Genomic DNA, 14527 nt, shown 5'->3' with positions numbered 1-14527 from the left:
ATATTTTGGTCAAGGCCATTGGTTGCATATCGTTTCAATATTTATAGTTACATTGTATAATATAATATGTATACCTATATAGTATATATAATGTGTGTAATACTAAACTGTACATGAAGCAATAAATAATATTTGAAAACAAATCTCCCCTCTCCTATTTTGTTAGTTTTAAACTAGACTGGGTTCTAGATATTATAAGTATTGACATTTTGGATTGCGTCCATTGGATAAAATGTGCATTCGGTTGTGTGAAAGTGAATTTATGCTGTCCAAGTCATATTGCTCATACCTAATTTAATGATTCCTATAAAATAATAAATTATTATTGGTCAAAGCTATATGGTTAATATATTTTTTTTTATTTAAAAATATTAAATATAAGAAATAAAATAATTGTATTAAATAGGTATTTGACTTTTCAATGATATTGCTTTATTTCTCCAGCAGAATAGATAGTTATTTATTTATTGTTACCTAATTATATAAACATAAGATAACCTGTTATTATTTTTATAATGACTTAAAAGGGTAGAAACAATTAGGATGCTTAACCCTGGATTCTCCATATCCCTGAAATTGTATAACTTTTATAATTAGTAATTTACCTATATTGATTATAATTTATACAACCCTCCCACCGCTATTAATGTAAAGTTTTTTTTGATCTACGTGCTAGCTCAAGTCTATTATTATTTATGAGTTTATGACTTTTTCATTTTAACCTTCATACTAGGTAAATAATATAATCGATATAATATGATGATTAAAATGAGTTACGGTATAAATCTTTGTAGCATATATTTAATAGAGTGGCGAGCAATGATAACAATAAAAACACGTGCCTGCACGAGGCCTTGTTTGCTCTGAAACTCTAAAAGCCAAGATAATATACGATATTGTTGTAGAATTGTAGAGATATTAGATACATATACTTAATATGCATTTTTTACGTAATTTTTTTTTTTTGTTATATAGTAGAAACTATAAAGACTAGAGAGTAGATTTTAATTACTTTAATCAGTATCAATTAAGTCTTATTATTATTTGAAAAAGATAAGTGTTTATAATTATGAAATTTAGTGCAGTATACCTACGTAAATTATTTGAAATATTATGTCTTCTTTGTAGTGGAACATACCTAAAGACCTTGAGATAGATGTAAGAAATAGTACTCCTATAAAAACGTCTCAATTTTCGCTGTATTATAAATCACCGAACCGTGTAACAATAACAGTAAAATGGACTGATACTAAAAAAAAACACGGCATGATAATTTCCATCATTATTAAAAAAATTACAGTTGTAAGACCAACTGTGTATACATTAATATAAAATTTTTAATTAAATTATAAGCACCCGTTTGATTGGTTTTATATATTAGTTTTTTCATATTCTTGCTTATTATCTTGATCTTGTATTTTAGTTTATAATACCTATTATCTATCTTAAAAGAAATAATTTTTCAGCTTGACACAAGTATAATTTATAAAGAGTATTTTAAATAGCTGCAACCTTTAATCTTTATAGTAATAATTTTGAGGATTTTCCAAAAAAATATTTAAATTAAATAAATTGGGAAAGAAATAGAGATGGTACAATTCATATTAGGTTATTCATATTTTTTATTTATAAAGATTAAATTTAAATAATAATATAATATTATATACTTGGAGTATTATTATATATATTCAAACAGTAACAGAAATAACACTCCTACATTCTACATACCAACTCCTTCGCTTCCGTTTGGTAAATCATTCAAACCCACTGATCCTTGTCTTTGACTCCAACGATATCCCGGGCAATCTTCCGAGAAGGCTAAAGAGAAATTGGTGTAAAGATTTATTTACACAACTAAATATTTATAGGTATCACGTCAAAAGTGTTATTGTTGGATAATATCTTTAATCTATTCTTTCATGTCTATAAATAACTATCTATTCGTCTATACCTATAATCACATAATGTGATTATTCTTTATACATTTTATATAGATTGTATAATGTATAAAATTTTAATAAGTTTTAAAAAATTATAATATATAAATATATATATTTAAAATAGTTATAGATTAAATATAGATTATATGAATTACATAGAAATTCATATTTATCCTATTGACCGGAAGCAGGGCCGTAGCAAGAATCAGTAACGCCTCTGGCAGAAAATCAAATTTGTGCTTCCTCATCAAATTATGCCAATAATAAACGACAGATTTTATTGATTTTTTTAAATTATCATGTTTAAATTGAGAATGCTACTCGATGAAATTGCATCTTTCGTTTAATTTCGCCCCTGGTAAATATACCTTCTTACCAGTACCTGTTCTATAGCCATAGGTATAGCCGGCCCCAGCCGGAAGTGGGTCAATCAATGACATCTGTTAAAATATTAAATCCGTCTCTGATTTCTTCACTGTTAATTCGTAACTTTATAGGTACATACAAAAATTTGCTTCGAATATTTCTGGTAGGTTTTAGGTTAATATTTGAAAAAACCACCCGGTACCAACTACTTACTGCCAAGTAGAAATCGCTTATCTATAAATATTAAATCTATTAAAGGCTGTATGGAAATGGTTTTTTTTATATTTTAATAAAGTTGCATGGAGTGCGTGGGAGTATAATATAGATATTAATATAAAAACATCACCTCAGGTAAACATGCAATTTTAAAAACTTAAACAATTTTGTAAAATAAATAAATACGCCAACAACACAACAATAAATATAGGTATATAATAAAGTGTTGTGTAAAACATAAATTTCAAATGAAGATGCATTTTAAATTTGATTAAAATACAATCAGGTATTTACCTAACTAAACAAATATAGTGCGGAGAAAAATTATTTTATTGGATATTGTTGACGCGTGCTATTATATTATAATATTACTCAATTACCATTATTTTGTATTGAAAGTCGGTAATTTGTATCGGTTTCGTTCGGTCTTGATAAATACGAAACGCGGGCCGATCCCGATAACAAATTATTATAGACTTATATTATACTGTGTGATTGTTAAGTCAGTCGCGTACGATCAATGTAATCGGCACCGTCTCGCGTCGTCTTAATAAATAATTATAAATAAAGTATATTTTTTGCGATCGAAATAAGGTGCGTTACAATATGATTAAACTAATTATTCCTATCCGAGAACCAAAATAAAAAAAAACGTTACAGTCCACAACAGATGTAACTAATTTAGATATAATATATTTTGGTCTGGTTGACGAGATAACACATTATGGTTTATAATATTTAAAGCATTTAGGATCTACATAATATAATTTTTGTGGTTAACCTCCTCTTGTACAGGACTTTATGGTACCGAATACCGATATAGATTTAGCCCCCCCCCCCCATTCGAAAATCCTGGGTACGCCAATGTGTATATTAATATATTATATGCGTATAATTCCATATTATTATTACTAATATCAAATAATTTATCATAATAATTAATTGTATAATCTGACTAAATGTATAAAATTACAAAATCAGTGTACGTATAATTAGACATCATTTATTTTAAAGCAAGCTATTTATTTATATTCTGAAAATACTGATTGGTTTTTGTAAAAAAACAAACCGGGTTGAAATTGGAATTATATGTTTTATTAGAAATGCAAAGTTAAATTAACTTGATTAAATTAATCAATGTGGGAAGTTGATATAGTTGGAGAAAATATATCACAATTATTATTTAGCACCTATAAATTATAATTATAATTATAGTTATATGCATTAAAAAAAAAAAAAAAAAAAAAACATTTATAAGATTTTTATTTTTATATATAGATACATCATACACATAACTCATTACATTATGAAGATCATTCACAGAATAATTGCTTTAAATACAATTTTCATTAAACTATCTACCAAATCTATTATTATATAAGTATAATAGATATGCCTAATATGTAGTGTCAAATTATTTGATAGTAATTATTGTTAAATCCCCGTTCAAGTTGAACCAACTAACTAGTTACTAGTTTGGTTTAACTAACAATGATAATGAAGGTGAATACTAGTTTTTTACTAATATATTTTTATAAAGGAACTGATATGAGTGATGAGTACTTGTGATATTTTGATGAAAATAAGTTGTAACTATATCCAACAACAGCGTAACTACCAATGGTTATATAATATGTTTATTAATTTCCGATTGCACGAAGCCGCAGGAGTGCATAAAAAATTTATTTATTTATTCAGAACTGTATTTTTGTAGAAAATATCTTGTTGGAATCTTATTTTTATTGGATCATATTACAATATTACATAGAAATCATAATCCGTTGGAAATATAGGTCTTATGTCACCACGTTGAAAACAAATAGGCAAGGATATGGAATTTTATGAAAAATATTCTGTCAGAAATATATTATGTTGTTGAAAGTTGGAACTGTAATATATTGTATTGAAATATATATTTTATCATAATCGTATTTGCTCAGAAACTTATTTTCATCATGGGAAATATTCATTCCGTTGGCAGTGTTTATTATTTGATGATCGATCAATAAATCCTCAGACAAAAGGTCTGTTTCAAAAAAAAGGTTGGATCAAAGTCCGGACTAATTTTTTTTATCGTTAGTCAAAAATATCTGAAACTACAAAATATTCTAATAGGATTTTCAATTACATTATGTAAATAATTAATAGTAAATATCATGTTAAATACCTAAGTTATATAAATAATTAATATTCATTTAAAAATGTAATTATTTTCTTATACAATATTAATACATTATACTTGATTACTATTCCTTAATCCTCTTATACTTATAACCTTATATAGTTCAAAACAATGCAGTTCAGTAAAAAAATAAGTTAAACAATTATATAAGAAACATATAAACCTCTGGCTCTAACAAATACTACAATAATTTTTTTTTGAATGAAATTGGTCATTTTTCAAGAAAACGTAACTGATTATAATAATTGTTCTTACATATTTTTGAATTTACTTTAATGACCATCATTTTACATTTTGATATGGAACATTTACATTAAAGGTTAGTTAAGTTTAAGGAATAGCAATAAAATATACGAGTATAATAAGTTATATTAATAGTGTATAAGAACATTAATAACATTTTTTAAATGAATATTAATTATATATAAAATATATTATGTAAATCTATGTACTTACATTATGTAGGTACCTAACATACCTATATCATAATATATTATATAACTATGTGATTTTATAATAGGGAAGAATCCGCTGCAACATAAGCCATTGGGTGTGTGATACGGTAGTGGTTATTTTTGTATATTTTGTTTATAGGTTTTTAAGTTGGTAGGGTTGTAACACGTGTTTGTGTATGTGAGGTAAGGATGATATATTAAAAATCCCGTGTGGTCACCCATCCGGGAGCTAGCAACTGCAGCTGGTACGTATACGCGCTCAGTGCATTTTCGTTGATTGAGCCTATATATTTGTCTATAGATTGAGCGAACGACACCGATCCTCACCAATCCACAATATATAATTATTGTTGAAAATAAAATATTTTGATTTTTCGAACTTTTGTCAGTCGTATGACATTAGGAAAATGATTCTGGACTTCTTGTCCAATTTTTTCAAACCGAACTTTTTTCGCCTATGGACGGTTGACAACGAGCGATTACAATGTATTCTACATGTATAGCACCTATAATCATGTATCTTATTATTATCATTCTCATTTCCCCTATAGGTATTCAATGATATAATATTTTGTGCGACTTTGCGTTTACTTCTCCCAAACTCGTTTCGACGGTCGACCAAAGACGTATTGTTTCCCATAAGTGCGCCCATCTTAAAATTGTCGCTCGGAACTTGGGAAAGCGCCAACGCCACGTCGTCGTCGTCTCGCCCGAACAGCACGATTAATATCGGTCCCGAAGTCGGTTGCACGTCACCCCTCTTTTTGCGTGCCAACAGAAATCCGTTGAAATCGCCGTCGCCGCCGTTATTATGTTGTTGGTCGGTTACATCCGTTGCGGGTGTAAAAAACTAAAAACGGTCGGACAGTAGTAGTTGTAGTCAGAGTACCGCGGCGTCGCCACTCGGCGGTGCGTGTGTGGTGGAGGTTAGCATGAGCGGCTACCACGATGGTTGTCTCCGAGGGGTTTTGGTGGGGACGAGCGGCGTTGAGGAGTGCCCATTATATTATAATGGTACAACAACCGCGGTACTCGCGGTGGCGCGGGTCCGCACGACGACGCGTCGAGTGTGAACGCCGCCTTGCCGGTTCCCACCGCGTGCGCGTGGAAACCGGTTACTCGCCGCCGCCACCACGCCATTGGGGTGCCCGGCCGGTCGGTACGTGTGGGGAGGGGGTCCTCCGGGAATGTACGTTACGAAATTTTCTACAGCGACGCCAGTCGCACGGGTCCGTTTGCAACCGTCGTTTCTCAGTCGCACTCGCCGTCGCCGTCGTCGTTGGCGCGCGTCATCGTATCACTCGGCCGCGTTTCTCTCCCTCGTCCCTCCCCCTCATCATAACCTACGTCTCTGATAGTAAAAACCAACGCGATTTCGCACTACGGTCTTGTCGTCGGCCTGCAGCGAATAATTGTCATCCGGATAACATCGTATCGTCCGCGTCATTAATAATTTAAGCCGATGAATTATCGCCGTACGGATCGGTTTGCGTTTCCTCCATTTTCGCAGATGTCTTCTGACGTGTTCAAATCGTGATTCGTCTCGGTGGTCGTGCCGTCACACGCGTGTGAGTGCTTTTTTTTCCCACCTTTTCCGTGGACGTGTGATGCCGTTGTCGTTCAAAAAAATATTTTCGCGAAAACTGCTGTTCAGCCCGAAAGTAATGGGTAACGCGGCGTCGCATCACGAACCGTTGGACCGGGTCGGCAGCCACGCGGGCTCGACGTTCCGGCGTTCGTCCAGTTGTCGGCACAGCAAATCCGCCAAGGTACGACAGTTGTACGCAACTAAAAATCAATAACAACGACGCCTCCCCTCGTCCGCCCCTATTCCGGTGCCGGACACACGTGACAGTGATGTAGATTGACCGCTTTTAAATCTCTTTGAACAATGATTAATGAAAGTTTTAGGTTGGACAGTTGGACACTAAAATAATAAAACTAGCTAGGTACCTAGTTCGTACGAACCGTAATGTAGGATAATATTATATTTAATGATGTTATACCAGATATGGTCATAATATTATATTATGATTATTATCAGGTTATCTATCAGGCCTGCCTGATACAGTATTCTCTATTCTCTGGAGCCAACAATACGAATTCAATTCTGATTAGGTCTTTTTATTTCTCCCTCCCCCCCCCCCCCACACCTTTCAGAAATCCGGGCCGTGTCGCTGTTATTATTATATACGTACCTGTTATTATTATTATTGTTATTATTATGATAGGTACCCATCGATTATATTGTATGGTGTTTTATTATATTAGCTACGGCCTGCGGACACGACGACGTCGTCGCTAGTGATGGCTACGGTCATTAAATCCGATGTCACCGACGGGCGACGAAAATTCGAAAACCCATGTGTATCTATAATAGAATTATTATAATTATTATTGTATTATAATATGCGCACACACGCGTACTGGTTGGGTGCGACCTTGTGTCCCGTAGCCCGTCGTGCAATAATATTATATATTATGCTAATAATAATATAAATTATTTTTCCGTGTATTTAATGTGTACGTAGTACCTATAATAATATTATTGTGTTCACGTTTCGAGAATACACCCAACGCACGACAGTGCACATTGTTTATATTATGACGTATACCTGTGTAGCGTAATATGGTGGGTGGGCGTTTTATCAATAAATAGTAATTACAAATTTTATTGTTCATGCGATCCGCGAGGGACAACAAAGATAAATCGGCTAAAACTCGGCAGTCCGCACCTCATCTGTGTGCACAACACGTTTCGCATTGCATCGACCACCAAGACTAATAATATTGTCGACTTTTATTTTATTTTTTAACTCCAATAGACAGCGGTTGAAGAATCCACTGTAACGATTAAGCTTTTTCTGGTTAATTTTTAACATAAAATAACAGCACTACGTTTGATTAAAACAAATTATGTTTGAAACATTGTACCATTCTATAACCGCCATAGTTAAATCGAATTACCTAATTTATTCAATCGTTTCATGTAGATATTGAGTTAATATTAATAATTTAGTTGACACTGACGAGTAATTCCCTTAACTTTCACGAACTATGTCTGCTAGTGTTAGAACAAATAGTGAAGATTCTCATTTAAAATAATTCAAAGTTACACATCCATTAAATGTATTACGATGCATTACTTGTGACACAAAGTTCTAAATCAAATTTAAAACAATAATATTAATTGATTAAAGTTATTTTTTCTCCGTACCTATTGTAATTTTTAAATGTAAACATATATCTAATATAGTTTGTTTATACTATGGAATTATAAGCAAATAGCTTAACGTTGACTTAGCAAACTCAAATTAATTCTATCCACTAACTTGACACCATTCATCCTTAATAAAAATGTATAACTCGGCTGTAAAGAGAAGTAACTATTTTTATTTTGTAAAAATTGTAGGTAGGTATACTGTGTACAATATCCGTGGTACTACGAACACCCAGCAGTTGTGCAATAATTTTTCATCTCTTTCAAACTGTGTACTTTAAAAATCGTTTCTCGCGTGCAATGTCGAAACTGTTTTGGGACCATGTGAACAACGTTGTTTCACTTGTGTTATATATTCAATAGCGTGTGCTGCGAAGAGAATATTATACACAAATTATTATTGTTATACGTCCCGAGGTTCGTTTCGTTTCTACGGTTTGCTTGATTTTACGTAATTATGTGTGGAATATTATGTCGAGGTTCTTCTAGTTGTTTTATTTTGTATTTCTGTCTTTGTCTATGACATTGCAAGTAGTTATCATCATGAACGACGTGAAAAAGTCCATTTATAATAATTTTGTTGTTCATGTATTATATAATTATTAGGTACTTCCGAATACTTTGAATAGGTGAGCGCCGTCTGCACTGCCCAGGCAAATGGTGTCCAACGTTAATCAAATCAAACCACAAAAATACAAAATAATACGATTACTTATGTAGGTATTACCAAAATATTAAATTCTCTATTTTTTATTAATTTAAAAATATTTTTTTGTTTATCATTATTTACCAAAAAAAATATTTACCTCCATTGGTACAACGACAAGTACCTAGACAGGTACAATATACATAGTGATGAAAATAGAATATTTATTAATATTACAGGCCACTTAGAGACACATTTTTACTAAATAATACAGTCTTCCGAGAAGAAAAGGTTGGGTATCACTGTTTTAGGCTTGCTAGCTAAACAGTCTGGATACCGCGAATAGTCTACATATCACCTAGTTTATCGTCGTAAGGTATTTTAATGCATTATATTGCTAACGTATAATATGAGAAATATCATTGGATTTTTGGACACCTGCTGTTAAATTTTTTATAATGTTGTTTAGCAAATTTTTTTAAACAGATACCTACATTTAATTCAAATTATAGAATACCTAACCTATATGTCTTGATTTAATGTTATTTGCTTAATGAAGTTTGGACTCGTATGTGTTCAATTTTACATTTCATAAAATGTGTAACATCCATGGTCAGTTTTTATTATTATTATTATAATTATTATCACGCACTATGTTTGCATATATGTATAATGTTATTACTTAATTTTAATCAAATATAAGTAAGCTAGTGACATTTCTTTGTGTCTAGCATGATTAATAATGAGCGATTAGTAACAAAGGCTTTGCATATTGTACTTTCTTAAATGTCAAGAATAAAGGTTCGAATAGGTAAGCTTTTTAAAAAACTATACATACCTTGGTATAACCTGATATAATGATCATATACGAAAATTATCAATATATTTCAACTATTAAAATATTTAAGACTGCAGTGTGTAGTTAAAAGTATAATCATAAATCATAATAACAATTAATTTAAAATTAAAAATATCTTTATTTAACAATTTACTAAAGAATGTTCCACGGCTGTGGCGTTAGTATTTTTTTCTTTTTAATGGTAGGGATTCTGGAAACTACAATGTAACCCCCACCACCATACAAAATTAAGACATTATGCATACTATAATGCGTATTATTGTGATAGTGACGTTTTGAAGGTAACAGAAATGCTTACACGAATATGTCATTTATAAAATACTTACGATTGATAACAAAACATGAACACTTTAAACGATGATAATATTATTATTTATTATACACTGCGATCGCATATAATACTGTCATATAATATAAACACAAATGTTTATAATCATAATATAGCAATCGATTATGCTTATATCTAATTGGAAACGTCAAATTGTCAATTCATCCGTCATCGTATAATTTTTTATAAACATCATTTACCGCAATAAATTAATAAATTACAGTGTACAGTATAGAGTCCACCGAGATCCACGCTGTAGGCGGTAAAAATTAATTTTTTCCACGTCTGTGAATTGCGTTTCGAAAATGATTTAAACTATACATTTTGAGAGTGGAAATTGGAAAGCAATCGTTTTTATTTGCACCTTATAATAGAATATCGTCCGCGAAACGAACAAAAACGGGGACGATGGTATTCGCCCAAGTATATGAGAACCCGCAGGATATCCGCCGTTTTTTTCACGTTTCCGATTCGTTTATCCGAAACAGCTTGAGATCGCGGTGTGCAAGAAAACAGCGTTCGTTATAGGTATATATGGGTACCTACAACTATACTGTCTTACTTCCCCCTTTCGCTCAAACGACGACAATGGATAAATATTATAAGGGTGAGTGTGCATTCCCCTCGTAATATATTATATGTATAATATATGTATTAGATATAAGCATTATGTGTAAAACGTATTGGGGTGAGTGTACAAAATCCGTTGCCGTTGGTGTCCATCGCCTTTATAGTGCATACTACATACTACATAATATATTATAGTGGATTCCTATATTATTATTATTATAACAGGTTGATCAATGATCGTAGTCCTCTCCTAGATTGGTACGTTATATATATATGAGTATATATTTTATGATTAAATGTAGGTAGACTGGTTACATGTATATGTCGCCACTGTATAGTCTTTTGTGTATTAGAGTTGTACGCACACACGCGCACGTATGTATATTTATACTTACACACACACGCGCGCATGCACTTCATTCAACCCCTATTGCATAATTCACGGTTCACGTCCTGTCTCGAATGTAGCGCCTCTGACAGAAAACGTCTCGACATCCGTTAACGTTTCCGCGCAAGCAGCCTCCTCCTCGTGCGCCTATATATAGGTAGGTATGCCTACGAATGTTTTTCTACGTGTCGTGCACGTTTCCTGTCGATTTTGACGAAAAAAAACATTATTCCGTTCTACTGTGGTGCAGCTATTGTGTGGATCGCCGACTGGCCTTGCAATTGATTTAGCGTAATTAACCAACAACCGATCTGTCTATACATTATACATAAATATATACGTGTATATATATAATATCGACGTACTCACGTACTGTAGCTAGCTGAAAAATTGTGTAGGAAAAAACCGACGACAATCTATTGCAGTGGTAAAAAATATTCTTCTTTGTCGACGGATTTTTATCACTATCTCTCTGCAGTCTGTTTGTCTCTGGCCTCTCTCTCTCACTCACTCTGATTCCCGTCCATCGTCCATCGGCGTCGTTGGTCTTTCTGCAACCGTGTCTCAACGCGGAGCTGATATTCTCGTTTTATATTATTACATACATATATACCTATATATGTATATATTTATTTTATTATTTATTCTCCGAGAATGTTTCTCCGCCGGTTGACCTTGCGCGCGGGGGCTTTCACGAGGTCGTTCACACGGGGGGGAATGGCTGCTTGTGATGTGACTACACACACGTAGGTACTATACATTATATTATACGTAGGTACGCATCTACGTATACCTAGGTATATATACCGCGTACAGTAAAATCGATATTCGTTTTTTTCTATATGATGATATTCTAGGCTGCGAACTCGTAGCTTCAGCAGGTCCCCACACGAAAAAAACCTTTTACACAACCCTAATGATGACGGGGGGAGGGAGGGAGGGATGCTATTTTTAAAACACGCCACCGGTGCTGCAGTTTGTTGCTGTCGGAGCAGCTGCGCTACGAGTGAGCATTGCTCTGCAGAGCATCTGGTCGCAGCGTCGATATAATAATAATAATAATGACGATGCCGTGTGTTTATGGTATTATATTATGTACAGTCGTGGACTGATGGTGGTGATGTAGGCGTAGCATGGTAGTAGACTGTATAGTTTTCGAGGTTTGTAGAGTTGTACTCGTTTGCCGCTTTCGATGCACACGACAGTGTATGAGTCCACCCATATATTGACAAAATAACGTAAATACTCGTATACCTTAATATGTTATCTAAATGTATAATAATATTATATATTATATGCAAGTAACGCGTTATAATGTTTAATGTTTAATGTCGTTGTCGTCGTCGTCGTCGTTGGAGGCAGAGGCGGTACACCTTGTTTCGATGGTTACTTGGTCGTCGTGTTTAGGAAGCGTTCACGCTCGACGATTGGTCATCGTGTAACCGTTCGCTTCGATCGAATTCAATATTGTTATACTCCACGAACGTCATCGACCGTCCATTACAATCAAAAATATGTTTATCATAATATGACAAAATTGCGATTATCGTAGTTAATATTATTGCTAGCGGTAATAGGTATATTCGATGTATTATATATTTCGTGATCATTTTGCACAAAACTAAGAAATATTATGCGCAATGAACTTAACAGTATAAGGGAATAGAATTAAAACAATAGTGATGTGCAGACCTTCGACTATTAAATGCTTATTGCGTTTCTGAAATTCAATAAATCTACTTGCATATTATACGGGATATTATACTTAAACATACGAGGACGTTCAAATGTACAATAATTGCGTTTGAATATGGGTAAATAAATAATTATTGTTTGAATACATACAAACTTTACATAAATTTGTGAAATAACTGCAGTGTGCGTGTTAATCCGAAGTCTTCAGAGATCCATTGACTATAACTTAGCCTCTGAGCTGTCCGTTACCTGTATATATAAAAAAAAAAACATATTTTCTATATTTTACATTGTTATATAATTTGTATAGTATTGACTATTGTAGTTATCATATAATATATGTTTATAATGAGAGTTCTATGAAAGAAACGAAAAGAGATATTTTGTTTATCTATACCTATAACTTACGTATTAGTTTCACAATACTCTACGCCCACTTATAATGTTTTAGTTTTTCAGTTTTCTATATAGTACAAGCGATAATAAAGAATTAATAATTTACAATAATTAATTTTTTCTTCGATTAACACTTTTACATTTAATATTTGATTTATTATATAATTTATTTATACGTAATACGTGTGTATAACACGGTACAATGGATATTAGTAGGTACAAGACTAGTTTTAATAGTGTTTGGAAAAAATATTGATTCGTATAATTTTATGTCATACATTTTTATCTTGTTCGTTCATTATAGCAAAATATTCCTCGAAATATTATAAGAATTTTATGACTATTAATCATGCACTTATGAAACTTATCTTAGAGTAGCATATGCTTATTTTTTTTTATATGGTTAAATAAATAACAGGATAGATTAAAAATCTTATTTGAAATATAATAAAGAACAACCAGAATTTAATTTTGTATCCCTTAATAGGTTTTTGCTTATTAAAGCATATTACGTAATAATTTAAATTATCCTGCAAAAAAAAAAATTGTGCATATTTCCGTGATTTTTTAGATCTATATATGAAGTGCTAAGTCTAGTTATGATGCAAACCAGTAAATATTCATGAATAATTTATTTATTCAGGTTTTTTGATAATTATTTATTTCGTCTATAATGTTTTGGTAGAATGTACGTATATAATAATATCCCTAATATATTTTTTGTTTAAAAGCATAATATTATGAATGTGTGTTTTCATCAAAATCTTGATCGTCATCAGTTTATATTATTGTCGTGTATATTATATTATTGTGCGTTGCCATTTAAAATAATCATTATCAAACGTTTTATTTTAAACAAAGTATGAAATCAAATACTTTTGACATTATAACTACTACAATTTTATTTTATGAACTTCGGAGAACAAGTGTTCAAATTTTTAAATTGTATAATGCTTACACCGTGTTTCTGACAGCGCGTAACAATTGTTATTATTTTTTATACCTACTCATACATTTTGTCAAATGCATGAAAACAAAATGCAGTTCAATATAACAATACTAGTTGTAGAAACTCACACAGTCACACCAATGACTCATTAAATTGAGAAGAGATTGGTCATAACTCATTATTGTTAACTGTTTATGGTGGCTTACACACCTGATAAATTTGTGTGAATCGGAATATTTAAAAATTTCGCTATTGAAACTGATCCATTCTAAATATTTTTGTAGTAAATTTTTACATTTGTTATTCCTCATATTGTA

General features: G+C 32.0%; 1 protein-coding gene across 1 annotated transcript in view; it reads left to right on the top strand.

Moving 5' to 3' along the window:
• Positions 1-6371: 6371 nt before the first annotated feature.
• numb (NUMB endocytic adaptor protein) overlaps positions 6372-14527 on the top strand; it is a 29866-nt gene continuing 21710 nt past the window's right edge. The window contains exon 1 of the mRNA XM_089227896.1: positions 6372-6928. Coding sequence (XP_089084022.1) covers positions 6767-6928 — 162 coding nt within the window. The 5' untranslated portion in view covers positions 6372-6766. The remainder of the gene's footprint in view (positions 6929-14527) is intronic.

The sequence above is a fragment of the Diuraphis noxia genome, unplaced genomic scaffold (assembly GCF_037042655.1).
Source record: "Diuraphis noxia isolate RWA-SAM2 unplaced genomic scaffold, SU_Dnox_SAM2 contig0004, whole genome shotgun sequence".
NCBI lineage: Eukaryota > Metazoa > Arthropoda > Insecta > Hemiptera > Aphididae > Diuraphis > Diuraphis noxia.
This window is presented reverse-complemented; position numbering and strand designations above follow the sequence as displayed.